At 42.9% G+C, this 17,110-nt stretch overlaps 1 protein-coding gene across 2 annotated transcripts in view; it reads left to right on the forward strand.

Moving 5' to 3' along the window:
- Positions 1-17,110, forward strand: part of LOC111852999 (titin-like) — a 131,161-nt gene that overhangs the window by 15,027 nt on the left and 99,024 nt on the right. For both annotated transcript variants that reach the window (XM_023829413.2, XM_023829414.2), the window contains exons 13-48: positions 70-336; positions 726-992; positions 1,180-1,319; positions 1,471-1,597; positions 4,096-4,238; positions 5,024-5,147; positions 5,611-5,877; positions 5,957-6,054; positions 6,201-6,369; positions 6,501-6,767; positions 7,144-7,410; positions 7,496-7,774; positions 7,859-8,267; positions 8,362-8,486; positions 8,572-8,838; positions 8,927-9,196; positions 9,291-9,590; positions 9,686-9,988; positions 10,067-10,254; positions 10,440-10,554; positions 11,300-11,584; positions 11,679-11,830; positions 12,039-12,186; positions 12,275-12,452; positions 12,703-12,824; positions 12,917-13,204; positions 13,339-13,635; positions 13,728-13,914; positions 13,993-14,108; positions 14,190-14,489; positions 14,578-14,877; positions 14,960-15,065; positions 15,187-15,383; positions 15,553-15,858; positions 16,361-16,639; positions 16,739-17,038. In XM_023829413.2, the coding sequence (XP_023685181.2) occupies positions 70-336; positions 726-992; positions 1,180-1,319; positions 1,471-1,597; positions 4,096-4,238; positions 5,024-5,147; positions 5,611-5,877; positions 5,957-6,054; positions 6,201-6,369; positions 6,501-6,767; positions 7,144-7,410; positions 7,496-7,774; positions 7,859-8,267; positions 8,362-8,486; positions 8,572-8,838; positions 8,927-9,196; positions 9,291-9,590; positions 9,686-9,988; positions 10,067-10,254; positions 10,440-10,554; positions 11,300-11,584; positions 11,679-11,830; positions 12,039-12,186; positions 12,275-12,452; positions 12,703-12,824; positions 12,917-13,204; positions 13,339-13,635; positions 13,728-13,914; positions 13,993-14,108; positions 14,190-14,489; positions 14,578-14,877; positions 14,960-15,065; positions 15,187-15,383; positions 15,553-15,858; positions 16,361-16,639; positions 16,739-17,038 (7,953 nt within the window). The remainder of the gene's footprint in view (positions 1-69; positions 337-725; positions 993-1,179; positions 1,320-1,470; positions 1,598-4,095; positions 4,239-5,023; positions 5,148-5,610; positions 5,878-5,956; positions 6,055-6,200; positions 6,370-6,500; positions 6,768-7,143; positions 7,411-7,495; positions 7,775-7,858; positions 8,268-8,361; positions 8,487-8,571; positions 8,839-8,926; positions 9,197-9,290; positions 9,591-9,685; positions 9,989-10,066; positions 10,255-10,439; positions 10,555-11,299; positions 11,585-11,678; positions 11,831-12,038; positions 12,187-12,274; positions 12,453-12,702; positions 12,825-12,916; positions 13,205-13,338; positions 13,636-13,727; positions 13,915-13,992; positions 14,109-14,189; positions 14,490-14,577; positions 14,878-14,959; positions 15,066-15,186; positions 15,384-15,552; positions 15,859-16,360; positions 16,640-16,738; positions 17,039-17,110) is intronic.

Consider the following 17,110-nt stretch of genomic DNA (forward strand, 5'->3'; position numbering starts at 1 on the left):
TCTGAGTCTAACACAGCTGTGATGAGGGAGCAGATGGTGCCTGACTGTCTCTAACATGTCATGTTTCAGGTATTCACCTCCGGTTCGTCACGCCCATTAAGGAGGTCACAGTCAAAGAACGCGAGACAGCAGAGTTCAAGGTCGAACTTTCTCATGCTAACATCCAGGTTACATGGTACAGAAATGATGTGCGTGTACGCCCCTCCAAAAAGATTCAAATATCAGAGGATGGCAAGATTCACACCCTGACCTTAAAAGAGGTGTGCATGGATGACACCTCACTAATCAAGGTTGAAGCCCTGGGTGTTACCTCAGAGGGCATGCTCAATGTCATCGGTTAGTAGGCAGACGGACTATTGAGTATGTGTTCTTTGATATGCTTGTGTGTGTGTATGTGTATGTGTCTATACACACACATATATATACACACTCACACTCATATATATCTATGTATTTTTATTTATATAATTGTGTGTGCATGCGTGCGTGTGTGTGGATTAGGTTTATATATATATTTCCCCATAAAGATCAGTGAATGCAATCAAAAAAGTAAAAATGTCAAAAGTCACATATTTTGTCTGGTTACTTATGGTTAAAGTTAGGGTTGGGTAGGGGTTAAAGGTGTCATGTTGAGATTAGAGTTTTCCTCCCAGAAATGAATAGAGAGTCCCCACAAAGATATAATTACAAACGTGTATGTGTGTGCCGCTTGCTGCCCCTTGCAGAGGGAGACCCCTACTTCATCACCAAGCTGCAGGACTACACGGCAGTGGAGAAGGATGAGGTTGTGCTGGTTTGTGAGCTGAGCAAGCCCGCTGCTGAGGTGAAGTGGTTTAAAGATAGCAAAGAGCTTGCACCCTCCAAGAACATTGTAATAAGATCTGAGGGGAAGAAACGCATTCTGACAATCAAGAGAGCTGAGAAGAGCAACATTGGCGAATACACATGTGACTGCATCTCAGAGAAGACCATGGCTAAGCTGAACATTGAGGGTGAGTCATGTTGGTTGCACGGCCAGAACATATCACATGTGTTACAAAGCCCAGTTTCATGCTGTTGCAGTGTACTGATCCCCCTGCATGATCATGATCACAGTTTTAATAGAAAACTGTCAGTTGTTTTCATATATATTTGAACTTGCCAGTATTCTGATGCCCTCTCTGTTCTGTCATACCATAGAGCGTGACATCAAAGTAGTCCGTCCTCTGTACAGCGTGGAAGTGACAGAGACTGAAATAGCTCGCTTCGAGGTAGAGATATCGGAAGCAGACATCCATGCTACGTGGAAGCTCAAGGGAGAGGTCCTCCACCAGTCTGCTGTAAGATGTGTAACAAGGTTCCAGACACATGTTAATATGGACCTGAGTTAAGGACAGGTGTTTTATTAATATGGACCTGTTTTTAGAAGTTTACAAAGACACAAGCTCTGGCTGGCACTTCATGCTTAATCCGTATTTTTCTAACTCAAAGGACATTGAGAAGAAGGAGGAGGGCACCCGGCACATCCTTATCCTGTACAACGTCCGCATGGACCAGGCTGGAACAGTGGATTTCCAGGCCGCTAATGCAAAGTCCAGCGCACAGCTCAGGGTCAGAGGTGAGAGGCTGATGGGGGCACGTGCCCCATTTTTAAGTGGGAGGAGGATCAGGGTTAGCCTTAGCATTGTGGGCCCATTTACACATTCAAATCAGGGTGCATCTCCTGTGAAGGTGTTCTGAATTTTCACATCTCATAAATAGTAAAAACAAGTTGGAAAAAAATTGAAATCTAAATGGTATTTTTGGGAAATTGTAGTCCTATTTTACAAAGCAAGCACAAAAATTTTACAGTTCCTGTATAAAGTTAATGTGAAGGATTATTCAGACGTGGACAAATTTGTTACCTTTCCACAAAAAACAAAATAACACAACTATCTCTGGCAATGACTGTCAACAAGCAATCTCTGTACTTCACAAAGAGACATCTGCATTTGCCAACAGGTAGTTTGGCCCACTCTTCCTGAGCAAACTGCTCAAGCAGTCTCAGGTTTGAAAGGTGGCAATTCCACACTGCAATTTTCAGATCTTTCCATAGATGTTCAATAGGATTAACATCTGGACTCATGGAGGGCCATTTAAGAATAGTCCAATGTTTTTTTTTCCTTAGCCATTCTTGAGTTCTTTTAGCTGTATGTTTTGGGTCATTATCCTGTTGGAGGACCCATGACCTGTGACTGTGGCTGAGCTTTCTAACACTGGGCAGTTTCACTCCAGGATGCCTTGGTAGTCTTGAGACGTCATTGTGCCCTGCACAGATTAAAGGTTCTTTGTGCCAGATGCAGTAAAGCAGCCTCAAAACAAAACCAAACCCCCTCCATGTTTCACAGTAGGTATAGAGTTTCATTCATCACTGTAACCACTTAATCCCAACTGCGGTTGTGGGGGGGACTGGAGCCTGTCCCAGGAACAATGGGCACAGGCAGGAACCAACCCTGGGCAGTCACCAACAGACCCACCCAATTACAGGGCCAACTTAGAGCAGCCAATTAACCTATCGTGCACACTTTTGGACTGTGGGAGGAAACCAGAGCCCCCAGCAGAAACCCACACAAACATGGGGAGAGCATAAGAACTCTACTCAGAAAAGCCCTACGCCGGGCCCAGGGACCAAACCAAAATGGACATTCTTGCTCAGAGGCAGTAGCACTAACCACTGCACCACTATGTCCCCCTGGTATGGTGTTGTTTTGTTTTAAAGCTTCATTTTTTCTTCTGTAAACATAGAGCTCATGTGACTGGCCAAGAAGCTCCAGTTTTGTCTCATAAGTCCAAAGGACATTCTCCCAGAAATTTTGGGGCTTGTCAACATGCATTTTGGCAAATTCCACTCTGGCTTTATTATGTTTTTCTGTCAATAGTGGAGCCCTCCTGGGTCTTCTTCCATGGAGTCCATTATTGTTCAAAATGTGACGAAAGTTACGATCAGAAAGTGCTGTACCTTGACCTTGGAGCACAGCTTGAATGGTTTTAGATGGTTTATTTGGCTTTTTTTTACCATTTGCACTATTCTTCTGATCAACCCAAGGTTGCATTTCCTCTTGCATCCACAACCTGGAAGGTTGGTTACAGTCCCATGAGCCTTATACTTTTAAATGATATTGGCAACTGTAGTCACTGTAGTCACATCTTCTTTCTGAGGTCCTCAGACAGCTCTCTCCTTTGCTTTCTCTGGTCCATGTTCAGTGTGGTGCACACAATGATACCAAACAACACAGCAGCATATTCTTTCCCTTTAAATAGGCTGAATGGCTGGTGAAAAGCTTGAAGGCACCTGTGATACTAATTACAGTTAAAAACTTGACTATAACGCAAGGATAAATAGTCTATTTAGGGGCACCAACAAATCTGTCCATACTATTTTAGCATATTTTTGTAAACTAAACAACAAATAATTTCTTTTCATAATTTTATTGGTTTACTCTATGACATACTAAAGGCATGCAGGTATACGTTAGACAATTGCTTTTAATCGAATCACTTTTCATGAGAAATGAAGTAGTGTTTCAATGACTTGTGAAGGTACCAACAAATTTGTCCAAGTCTGCATGTTGGTGCTGCCTTTGTTAAATAGACCGGTTATGTATCCCTGTTATTGAAGTATGTTACTTTTATATTTTTTGCTTTAGAATTTTTGATAGGAGTCATTCTTGTTAGCATTATCACATTAACATTACTGTGTATTCCTGAAATGCTGCTGTTTCCACATGTGGCCTACATTATTAGTGTTTTCCTGTAACATTCTGGAGGCTTGCCTGACAGACACTGACATTTGAGCTTGGTGTCTGGAATGGGGGTGTCTGCTGTGGAATCAGGTGTTGCAGCTATTTTGGAAGCTTCATACCTTATTTAGCTTGGGGGCTTGGTGATTTGGAAGAGCAACCCCCCTTTTGGGATTTCTGCCGAGGTCACATTCCCCAGTGGTGGCCGTTGGGCACACTCACTCCCCAGCAAGCAAGCAGGCCCCAGTTTCACTCTGAGCTCACGCATACTGGCATGCACGTTTGCCGCTGCTCCTCCTTGCTGGGACTGTAACAATGTTTCCTTGTTCACGGGAAGCCCGAGCCATCAGCATGGCGCGGCCACTTAGTGATGTGACCGTCACAGCTGGGGACGTCGCCATTTTCGAATGTGAGCTGTCCTATGAAGGCATCACTGTTGAGTGGTTCCTCAGTGGCACCAAGCTGGAGCCCAGTGACAGAGTAAGTCCTCCATGGGTGGTGTTTGTGTTTAACTGATATATTGCTTAGAGGGTGATGTGTGGGTCAGCAGTTCAGGAAGAAGTGTCTGTGATCAGAAGGTTGCTGGTTCAACAGGGTCTCTAATTACCTCTACCCTGCTATTTCAAAAAAGTGTATGTTGCTTTGGATAAAAGTGTGGGCTCAATAAAATAAATGTCAATGTGGAAGAACTTTCCAGTTTGTCAGAATCTGAAAAAGTTATTATCAGTATTTGATAATAACAATTAAAGTTATATGTTTTTTGTTTTTCCCAAATCCCTATTATGTTTTAATAAATGTGTTTAATTTGCTTTAGTATGTGAAGTCCGTAGAAGGCATCTCTGTGATAAGATAACATGAAGACCCCTCCAGGGGTTATTTATAACACCTTCAAGTGTTTGTTTGTGACTAGTGTGCCATTCCAAAGACATTCTGACAGCTTTTAGTTTGCATTAGCAAAACTATTTGTCTTTTATTGTTTTATATGTATAATGCATTATTTCCCAAATAATATCAGCATTAGTATTTAAGTAAGGTTCTTCCCATGAAAAAATAATCTGCATTACCAAACTTAGACAGACTGACTGCACAACAGTTATTATGAGAAAATTTGCACCACAATCAGAATTATGGATGGTGCTTTAGGGGTACTTAAAGCATGCCACATTATTGGGCATGTAACACATGCACATTAATTAAGTAGCATGTATGTAACTTCCCCATGTGTTGCTATATTTCCTGTTTTTCTAACAATAAAATCTGTACAGGTTGTTATCCATGCAGAGGGCAAAATTTATTCATTGACCCTTAAAGATGTGGAGCTGACAGAGGCTGGGGAGGTCAAGTTGACAGCTAAGGACTTTACGGCATCGGCCAGACTTGTAGTGAACGGTGAGTCACAGTTTTAATGATGACATTGATGAGGGGAGCTGGAGCAACTTCTGGGTTTTTAATAAGATCAGAAAGACATTTAGAAAGAGGAACAGAGGAAGAACCACTTTCTTCACAAAGGTAATGTGGTAGATGCATTTGCAAAGCCTTTTAGTCATATAGCTGACCAGCAGATATCATGCTCAGTACTTAGTAATAGAGTACTTAGTAGTAGAGTAGATTTCTAACTTCCTGAGTGTGATTAGAAATCTCTGAAAGTAACTATAAGTGAGGTGCTAAATTTAAACTAAATCATAAAACAAATTAGCTCAACAAATGGGCTAAACTGTAACATTCAGTCAATGCAAACACACATATACATTCAGCTGAGCTTTTTCAGGTTATGCGCAGAAAGCAGGCAAACTCCACACACACTCATGAGAGGGCAACATCAATGAAGCTTCCTACTCATCTGACTCCACAGAACCGGCAGTTCGGTTCACTAAACTTTTGGAGGACCAGACTGTGGAGGAGGAAGCAACTGCCACCTTGGAGTGTGAAGTATCCCGAGAAAATGCCAAGGTCACATGGCTAAGAGACGGTCAGGAGATACGCAAGACTAAGAAGCACGAAATTGTTGTCGAGGGCAGAAAGAGAAGACTCATCATCCTAGAATGCACGCTGGAGGATTCTAAAACATACACGTGTGACTCCAAAGACTTCAAGACATCTGCTTTCCTAAATGTAGAGCGTAAGTAAATAAAGGAGCAGCTGGTGATGTTTGGATTTTGGATCACTGTGTTGTTGACAATGTGTTGCTTTTACCACAGCTCCACACATTGAATTCTCAAAGCCTCTTCGTGACGTTGAGGTTAAGGAGAAGGAATCTGCCAGATTTGAATGTGAAGTTTCCCGTGAAAATGCGAAGGTATGTGAGGTTTTGCATTCCTGATGGGGACTGTTAATATCTGTTTTACTTCATGTTTAGTTTATCAAATTGTGAGGTAGATTCAAGCTCAGCATGTGGTTTATCTGGCTCATCATTCATAATTTTGCATTTCCCTGTTCTAAAAGGTAAGCTGGTTGAAAGATGGCTGTGAAATAAGGAAGAGCAAGAAGTATGAGATCATCGCCAAGGGCTTCCAGCACATCCTCATCATCAATAAGTCCAGCTTCGATGACGAAGCCGAGTATGAGTGTAATGCCAGGATGGCAAAATCCTCGGGCATGCTCACTGTTGTTGGTGCGTTTTCATTGTCGGTCTTCATTTGCTTTCACAGATTTACCAGACCTTTTCATCCCTGTTCAGATTTATTTTTCTTCTTCTTTAACATTATGTCCAGACCAAATTACAATGACACATTTTCTGTACAGAGGAAGAAACATCATTTGTAAAGAACCTGGTCAATGTGGAGGGAACAGAATCCGACAGCGTGAAGATGATCTGCGAGGTCTCCAAGGCCAGTGCAGATGTCACATGGTACAAAGGAGAGAAGGAGCTGCTGGAGGGTGGCAGGTATGAGCATATCGTCGATGGCCGCAAGAGGATCCTTCATATCAAGAACCTCTGCATGGACGACGCTGGAGCATACAGTTGCCAATTGCCAGCCTCAAAAACGGCAGCAACACTCCGGATTAATGGTATACAACAATGCACCTTAAAGGCACTTTTTGTTAATAACATTATTTCAGTTGTTTAAATGTTAGCCTTTATATTGTTTCCTGGCCTGTCAGTGCTGGTTCAACTCCAAAAAAGACAATCTTCTATTGTACAAGTTTAATCCGAACAAATCCAGAAAATATGTCAGCTCCTTAAATGTGTTAAACAGTAATTTACTTATCTGGACTTAAACACATTATACCTTGCAATAGTTATTTCAATTTAGTGGCTGTGCTTTAACTCTAATTAGCAAGCGAACAAAGTTATAATACAGGTATATCGTCCTCTGCCCCAAACCCTGAGCCTCCAGCCTGAAACCTGCTGACTGACCTTCTACTGATGTTCTGCACCTCTTAGAACTGGCAGCAGAATTTACTTCAAAGCCCCAGAGCCAGAGAGCCATTGAAGGTGAAAAGGCAGAATTTAGCTGCATTGTTACCAAGGAAACACAGGAAGTCAGGTGGCTTAGGGGTGAGGTGGAGCTTACAGTGGGAGACAAGTACAACATCATCAGTGACAGCAAGAGGAAGATGCTCATTATAAAGGACTGTACTCTTGATGACAAAGGACCCTATGTTGCTCTTGTGGGTTCCACCAGAGCTACCGCTGAATTGACTGTGATTGGTATGTATTGCTGTCCTGGTTTCTTTTTTCAGTGTTAGTTACTGCTGATTCAAAATGTAAAAATAATGTGTTTATATGTGAACAGAAAAACTGAAGGTAATGACACAGATAAAAGACACACAGGCTACAGAAGGACAGGAAGTCATGTTTAACTGTGAAGTCAATGCCGAGGGGGCCAAAGCAAAATGGCTCAAGAACGAGGAGACCCTGTTTGAGAGCAGCAAGTTCATCATGTTCCAGAAGGACACCGTTTTCTCTCTGAGAATCAGAGATGCTCAGAAGTCAGATGAAGCCCAATATAGCATCATATTGACCAATCAGCGTGGAGAAATTGCTAAGAGCTCTGCCAATCTTGTTGTACAAGGTAAATATGCCAATGATTCTGTTCCAGTAGCCAGCATCTCAGATATTTGGGTTCAAATAATACATCACTTATTTTAATCTATAGCTGAAGAGTTGAGGTTCATTGAACCTCTTGAGGATTGTGAAACCCAAGAGAAGAAGACAGTGAGCTTTACCTGCAAGGTGAACAGAACTAATGTAACTGTAAAATGGATGAAGGGCAACCAGGAGATCACCTTCAGCAAGCGAGTTGTTTATAGGGTCGACAAGAATAAGCACACATTGACCATCAGGGACTGCAGCATGGAGGATGAGGGTGAGTATTGTGCAGTTGCTGGATCTGACAAGTCCACCGCAGAGCTCATCATCAGCGAGGCTCCCCCTGACTTCTCTGGGCGGCTAATGGACCAGACTGTCACAGAGTTTGAGGATGCAGAATTTACGTGTGAACTTTCCAAGGAGAAAGCTGACGTCAAGTGGTTCAGGAGTGGCCGGACGATCCGTGAGGGACCCAGGTAAGATCTTGTCATGTGGTTCTGTAGCAATATACATATAAGCACTTGTGTTGAGTTGATAATGTAATCATTTTTCCTCTGTTCTTTTTTTAAGGTATCATATTGAGAAGGAGGGCAAGATGTGCAGACTGATCATAAAGGCTTGCCGACCAGATGATGAGTGTGAATATGCTTGTGCCGTGGGCGAGATGCGTACCCGTGCCAGGCTCTTTATTGAAGGCAAGCTTCCAAGGACCACATTCATAGTTTTAAGGATTTGTTTGTGTTAGTATTTCAGTTCAAAAACACCTATATTATGTTCCAGAAATCCCAGTTGAAATCATCAAACCTCCCACCGATGTATTTGAACGTCCTGGTTCAGACGCCATGTTTGAAGTCGAGCTGAACAAGGACAGAGTTGAAGTTAAATGGCTGAGAAACAACATGGTCATTGTTCAGGGTGACAAATATCAAATGATCAATGAGAACAAAGTTCACAGGCTTCAAGTATGTGAAATCAGGCCCCGGGACCAGGGGGAATACAGAGTCCTGGCTAAGGATAAGGATGGGAGGGCAAAGCTGGAGCTAGCAGGTACTCAAGGCCTTCATTTGTGTGGTGCGTGGCAATGCACTTGCACAGTCAGTACCTATTTATGTATTTATTTGCTTGATTACTCTAGCTGCACCAAAGTTCAAGACAACTGATCAGAACCTGGTGACGGATGCTGGAAAGCTTTTTGTCATGGCAGTCCCTTTCGACGCTTATCCCCGGGCGGAGGCTGAGTGGATCTTTGGTGACATCAGTTTACCTAGGCAGAACATTGACACATCTACTGACAAGACGGAGTATAGGCTGAAAGAACCAAAGAAGTCTGACCAAGGCCAATACAAGATTGTCATTCAGAATAAACATGGAAAGGGAGAGGCCTACATAAACTTAGACATCATCGGTAAGACAGCAGTTTTCTTAATAATAATGCCAATGATCATTTCATGCAGACTTTCATTCTTCAATGAATAATTGATATTTTATGTCATTTGTAGATGTTCCTGGACCTGTGAAGAACATGGATGTTGTAGACACTGCCGATGGTGAAGTCAGCCTTACATGGGAGGAACCAGAGAGTGATGGCGGTACCAAGATCATAGCATATGTAGTGGAAAGGCGAGAAATCAAACGCAAAACATGGACACTAGCAACAGACCGTGCTGATGCCCTTGAGTATTGTGTTGGTGGACTACAGAGGGACAACCTGTACTTATTCCGTGTCAGTGCCCGCAACCGGGTGGGCAGCGGACAGGCTGTGGAGACTGACAAGCCTGTCCAAGCCAAGAACAAGTTTGGTAGGTACAGCATGAAGCTCCCATTGTTCTATTTAGAGATGCTTGTAAAGAAGATGGGCTTGGTTATTATTGAGGTACCTGTCCATATATTTCAGATGTTCCTGAGGCACCACAGAATGTCTCTGTGGGAAATGTGAACAGATATGGTGCCACAGTGTCCTGGGAGCCCCCAGAATCTGACGGAGGCTCAGAAATCACAGACTATGTAATAGAGTTCCGTGATAGGACATCAGTGAGATGGGAGGTGGCTCTGGTGACCAAGGCAAAGGACTGCAGTGCAGTCCTCAGTGATGTCATTGAGAATAAGGAATATATTTTCCGGGTCAAAGCTGAAAATAAGGCTGGAATCGGAAAGCCAAGTGTTGCAACCTCTCCAGTGAAGATAATGGACCCCATTGGTTTGTTGCATTTACTTTTAAACTGTAAAATGAAATGTGTATAAAAATGCAACATTAATTTTATTCCACGTCTTTCAGAGAGGCCAAGCCCACCACTGAATATGGAATACTCCAACCAGAACAGGACTTCCATCATACTGACTTGGGAGACACCCCTCAGTAATGGAGGAAGCCCCATTACTGGTTACATCATTGAGAAATGTGAGGATGGCAGTGAGAACTGGTTCAGGTGTAATGCCAGGCTCTGCCAGGACCTCACCTACAAGGTCAGTCTGCTGCCCTGTAAGCCAAAGGCAAAAGTGAAATATTCATCATGTATAAGCTGTGTATATTAAAATAAACATCAATTTATGCAGTAAATGTCACAGTAAAATATCTAATTTTAAAATGGCTAGAAGGTGAAGCAGAAATTTGAGGTAAATGACACTTAAATGTTTTAAATCTTGCTTAGGTGACAGGGTTGAAACATGGACTGAATTATCACTACAGAGTATCTGCTGAAAATTCAGCTGGACTTTCTGATCCACATGAGAAGATTGGGCCACTGCTGGCCGACGATCCCCATGGTGGGTGGCTGCATTTCAGATCACCATACATATATGAACATTTGCTAACGCTTTACATTAACTGCACCCTCATCATGACTTTATAATGCATTCGTAGAACATTCAGTGTACCTTCATAATGCATTTGTAAAACATTCATAAGCAACATGTAAGTATATCTTAACATGCTAACGTACTTTAATATACATTAATAAACAATAAGGCTTTACATTAACTGAAACTTCATAATACCATTATAATGCATTCATAGAACATTTATTGCACCTTCATAATGCATAGAACACTCCTAAGCAGCATGTAAATGTACCACAACATCCTAACATAAGTTAACAGTTTTAATGTACATTAATAACGAACATTATATGATAATAACAAACTTTATAATCGTATAATGTTTACCATTAATGTATATTGAAGTTGTTGAGGTATGTTAGGATAAGGTGTACTTACATGCTGCCTATGAATGTTCTACGAATGCATTATAAATGCATTATGAAGGTGCACTGAATGTTCTATGAATCTATAATGAAGGCATTATGAGGGTGCAGTTAATGTAAAGCATTACCGAACATTTATTAGGAGCAGATGGGATGCTAAGCAGTCAAAAAGGATTTGGAATAGAAAGGTTAAAATGTGATATACAGGGTGGGGTAGTACTCCTGTTTCTTGCATATAATAAAGAATGAATCTGATTCTATATAGCATAATTTAAATAAGCTAATTCATATACTGAATTCATTCACAGTTGCACCTAGTCTTGAACTTGATGCCTTTAAAAATGGTCTGGAGGTCATTGTCCCCAACCCTGTTGCAATCCGGATCCCTATCACTGGCTATCCCTTGCCCATGGCCAAATGGAGCGTAGGGGACAAGGGGCTGACAGCCGGAGATCGTGTGTCCATGGGCACCAAGCACAAGACCACAGAGCTCATCATCACCCCCAGCTCACGGCAGGACAAGGGCACGTACACTGTGTACCTGGAGAATGATGTCTCCTCGGCCTCTGGTGAAATTGAAGTCAATGTCATTGGTGAGTGATACAGTGGAAAGTGACTAATGGAACCTTTAACAGTCTCCATTTCTGTCCCAGAAGGTTCATTTTTCTTATGTTTGTGTTTGTGCAGCATCCCCAAGTTCACCCAGAGACTTCAAGGTGTCAGAGGTATCCAGGCAGCATGTACACTTAATGTGGGAAGCTCCTGAACATGATGGAGGAAGTCCAGTGATGTACTACCATGTAGAAAAGCGCGAGGTTTCCCGTAAGACCTGGGTCAAGGTATGAATCAGTGTTTCAGACTTGAAATAAATAAGATTAAAATAAAGATAAGATTCAGCTAATTGTATGTATGTTTTGTACACATAGCATACTTAGACAATAGGTAACACAAATGCCTGTAAATCTGCAAACTAAGTTATGAAAACATGAAGCTTCACAGTACAGCAGAGATATAAACTCAAAGAGGAAAACTGGCCCTTTCTCTAAGGTTGCCAGTGGTGTTGAGGACCTGGAGTATACCGTCACAGAGGTTGTCGAAGGCAAAGAGTATTTGTTTAGTGTGGCTGCCTGCAACAGATGTGGTCCTGGAGAACCTGCTTACCTTGAGGAGCCAGTGAATGTGTCCTCTCCAGCTAGTGAGTAAAAGGAGGGCTGGCCTGTTCTGTTGGGTGGATAGTGGCTGCTGATACGATCTGTTCCTAAATTCAATCTCTCCCATTGCAGCTGTGCCAGAACCGCCGGAGAACCTGAAATGGAGAGACAAATCAGCCACAGGGATCTGTTTGCTCTGGGAGCCCCCAAGATATGATGGAGGTGCTGCGATCAAGGGCTATGTTGTAGACAAGTGCCAGCGTGGCACGGATAAATGGGAACCTTGTGGAGATGCTGTGTCTGATCTCAAGTAAGCTATTATAGGAGGGGGGGGTTACACTAGTTAACACTAGTTAACAATGTAATATGTTTACATAGTTATTGTGTTGCATGATGATGTTTTTCTCATTGACAGCAATCATTTTCACATATTAAAGTTACTTGAACTTGAAAGGTGTGTAAAGTCCATGTAGTAAACTGCTGCGGGTGGTGGCTTCGAATGGAATTTATAACTGCTGCAGTATTCTAACTGAACTCGAAACTATTATTATTCCTCCAAGGTACCAGGTGACTGGTCTCAAAGAGGACCAGTGGTATGCTTACCGCGTCAGAGCTTCAAACAGACTGGGCGCTGGCAGACCCTCCCGGGCCACGGATGAAGTGCAGGCCGTGGACCCGATTGGTACGTTTCTTCTTGATCTTCTCTTCGAGTCACATGTTGGTTTATTGGTATTTCATGTATGGGGGTAATCCAGCATTCATCACACTCTACAGAGCCCCCAGAGATCCAGCTGGATGTGAAGCTGCTTGCTGGCTTGACTGCCAGGGCTGGATCCAAGATAGAGTTGCCTGTTAAGGTGCTTGGAAAGCCAGAACCCAAAATCACATGGACTAAAGCTGACCTTGTACTGAAACCAGATGACAGAATCTCTATTGAGGCAAACCCTGGGCAGTCCATACTGTCTGTGGCTAAAACTCAGAGAGAAGACACAGCTACATACATCGTAGAGGCTGTGAACAGCAGTGGTCGTGCCACTGCGACAGTTGAAGTCAACATACTTGGTAAGGTCTCTCTTGTCCAGATAATAGACAAATTTATAGTAACTACAAATGTATAATATAGTTTTTCAGATGGTGAACAGTAGAGAAGTTTTTGTTTTTCCTAAAGTGATGCATCTCCTTTTTGGTCTAAACAGACAAACCAGGCCCCCCAGCTGCCTTTGATATCTCAGATATCACAAATGAATCCTGTGTTTTGGCCTGGAATGCTCCTCGAGATGATGGTGGCTCTGATGTCACTAATTACATTGTTGAGAAGAGGCTTTCTGAAAGTGATGAGTGGCAAAAACTGTCTTCTACCATCAAACAAACCACATTCAAAGCCTCCAAACTGATGTCCCTAAAGGAGTATGTCTTCAGAGTGTTTGCTGAGAACCAGTATGGCATAGGTGTCCCAGCTGAACATGTGCCTGTTGTTGCCAAATATTCTTTTGGTAAGTTTCTTTGAAAGCAGATGTAGTTCAACTGTGATATTTTATGGACTGTTACCTTGATCATGATCGTGGTTATGTGACATTGTTTTCAGATACTCCTGGTGCTCCCAGTAGGGTGGAGGCATCTGATATAGCCAAAGATGCAGTGACACTGAAGTGGTATGAACCTGATGAGGATGGTGGAAGTCCAGTTACCGGATACTGGGTTGAGAGGTTTGACGCAGAAACTGACAAGTGGATCAGATGTAACAAGCTGCCAGTGCTAGATATTACCTTCAGGTGAGAATAGAAAAATGTTAGCTGATGAAGGGGTTCTTGGACAATTTCTATGTTATATCTGACCAAAATATTTTACAGGGTGAAAGGGCTTCCGACCAAAAAGAAATACAGGTTCCGGATCTTAGCTGAGAATCTTGCTGGAGCTGGGAAACCGAGCAAGGAAACTGACCCAATTTTAGTGAAGAACCCTATAGGTAAGATAAAGATCTTTTCAGCCATTTTTCTTCTGAAAGACATACATACAAAAGCACAATATGAGCCCTTTGTTGTTGCAGATCCTCCTTGGGCACCTGGTCGACCATTTATTAAAGACATTGGTAAGACCTCTGCCTTGTTGCAATGGAACAAGCCAGAACATGATGGGGGGGCCAAAATCGAGTCTTATGTGATTGAGCTGCTGAAGAGTGGAACTGAGGAATGGGTTCGTGTGGCCGAGGATGCGACCACAACGGAGTACCTTCTGGAGGGTCTGATGGAGAAGCAGGAGTACTCCTTCAGGGTCAAGGCCGTGAACAAGACAGGAGAGAGTGAGCCCAGTGACCCCAGTGACCCGGTCATTTGCAAAGAGAGACTCTGTGAGTCACAGAGACCTGTCTGTCTCTTCACTGGCACTGTGGAAAACCCAGTGATTAAAATATTGCTTTTCCCTTTTTTGTTCATCAGATCCCCCTGCACCCCCGCGCTGGCTTGAGGTGGTTAATGTTACTAAGATAAGTGTTGAGCTGAAGTGGGCCACTCCAGATACAGATGGTGGCTCTTCTGTGACCAACTATGTTGTGGAGAAGAGAGATGTGAGACGCAAGGCCTGGCAGACGGTGGACACCACTGTGAAGGACCTGAAATATACAGTGACGCCACTGACTGAAGGCTCCCTCTATGTCTTCCGCGTGGCTGCAGAGAATGCTGCAGGCCAGAGTGAATTCAACGAACTAGAAGATTCCATCCTCGCCAAGGACACCTTCAGTAAGGTTTTTTTTGTGTCTTTGTGCCTGGCTACTGTGATATCTCGATGAACAGTACTGTTGCTCAGTGTTCTACTCTGCAGCTACACCTGGGCCACCATATGCTCTGACTGTGCTGGAGGTGACCAAGAGGCATGTGGATCTGAAATGGGAAGCTCCCAAGAATGACGGTGGCAGACACATAACAAAGTACGTTTTACGAAAAAACTTGCATGTGCATGTGCTCTGCATATTGTTGATTGATTAAAATTTTTTATATTGTTCCATCTTTAGCATTTTTAATTGCTTCGACTCGCATATCTGTATGTAGGTATGTTATTGAAAAGAAAGAGAAAATGGCCACACGGTGGGTAAAAGCTGGGAAAACAGCAGGGCCTGAGCGTACGTACCAGGTGACAGATGTTGCTGAGGGAACAGAGGTACAGTTCCAAGTTTGCGCAGAGAATGAAGCTGGTGTCGGGCACCCCAGTGAGCCAACTGACATCCTTACGATTGAGGACCCCACAAGTAAGTCATGCATCCTTTTCATCCTCAGCACTTGGTTCATTATTATACAAGGATAATTCTTATGCAAGCCATTTTTGTTAGCTGATTATATTTACCTGATGAATAATGTATGAATTGATTGATTTTGGTTTTGGTAAATTTTTGGCCATTATTATATTGGATTGCTCAGGCCCACCATCTCCTCCACTGAACCTGAAAATCACTGATGCTAGTCGGCACCATATTTCGATCACCTGGAAGCTGCCAGAAAAGACTGGAGGCAACCCCATCCTGGGCTATCACATTGAGCTGGCAGAAGCTGGAACAGAGAAGTGGATGAGAGTCAGTACCCGTCCTGTAAAGGAACTGCACTACAGGGCAGAGGAGGGCATCATCCCAGAGAAGAAATATGTCACAAGAGTTCGTGCAATCAATGCCACTGGTGTCAGTGACCCCTCAGGGATCTCTGACAGCGTGTTTGCCAAAGACCCTGATAGTAAGCAATTGTCTGAATGTTTTGTAAATAAACGGGCCTGGTGCTTATCAGGTTAGGTAATAGATAACAGGCTAGCTAATCGGTTATTTGCCATTTGTACAAGTACAGGTACATTGGAATGCATCTCTTCACATATCCCATCTTTCTCTCCTTTGAGACATACACACATATATACATTTGAGAGCCTTGATTTTTGCACACTAAATTAGGCCATTTATCCGGCACCCCAGGAGCGTTTTTTCAAGGAACTGAGCGCCTTGCTTAAGGACCCAACAAAGATATAACTATTCTGCTGAGGTTGGAGTTTGAACTAGAGACCTTCTAATTATGGAAATAGAGGCTTAACCTGCTGAGTAACACACTGCCCAGGTTACCTGATTTATTATGGGTCAACTAATGGATTACTACCCAGGGAGATCCTACTTCTGGATCCTTGAGTAAAATACTAAAATTACTGATAGAATGTTATGTTAAAAAATGTCTTGTGTTTTACCTCCTAAAGGCATTCCTACTCTTGATCTGCTGACCCAAGACATTGTGCTGGTTGAGGGTGAGAAAATACAGCTGAATGTCCCATACAAGGCTGTGCCAAAACCCAGCTGGTTCTGGCAGAAGGACAGCGCAGAATTAAAGGGTGACGACAAAGTTGCTCTGAGCTGTGAACTTACCGCAGCTCATATTGAGATTGCTAAATGTGCACCCTCAGATGCTGGGGTATACACTGTGACTCTGGAGAACCATCTTGGATCAGTCACTGGAACTGTCAATGTCAAAGTCATAGGTACTGTGTGTTGTTAATATGAATCCGCATGATTTCAGTGGTTTATTGTCCAGAAGAAAGTACCAACAATGCATAAAACATTCTATTATTAATTGGCAGGCTTACCAGGACAGTGTGGAGAAATAGTTGCAAGCGATATCACCAAGAATTCTTGCAAGCTCTCCTGGAAGCCTCCAGAGCACGATGGAGGAACACCCATTCTCCACTATGTTGTGGAACGCAGAGAAGCCAGCAAGAAGACTTATGTCCCCGTGATATCTGCAGAGAAAGAAACAAGCTGCATGGTTGTTGACCTGCTCTTTAATTTGCAATACTACTTCAGGGTCAAAGCTGTGAATAAAGTTGGAGTTGGGGAGTATACCGAGATTCGCAACCCTGTGATCATAGAAGAGCAGAAGCGTGAGTAATTGGAGTGCTACTGTTGCATTATTAAAAGTAATGAAGGGTATAGAACGAGTTCAGAATTCTGCG

Source organism: Paramormyrops kingsleyae, chromosome 1 (genome assembly GCF_048594095.1).
Source record: "Paramormyrops kingsleyae isolate MSU_618 chromosome 1, PKINGS_0.4, whole genome shotgun sequence".
Classification (NCBI taxonomy): Eukaryota; Metazoa; Chordata; class Actinopteri; order Osteoglossiformes; family Mormyridae; genus Paramormyrops; species Paramormyrops kingsleyae.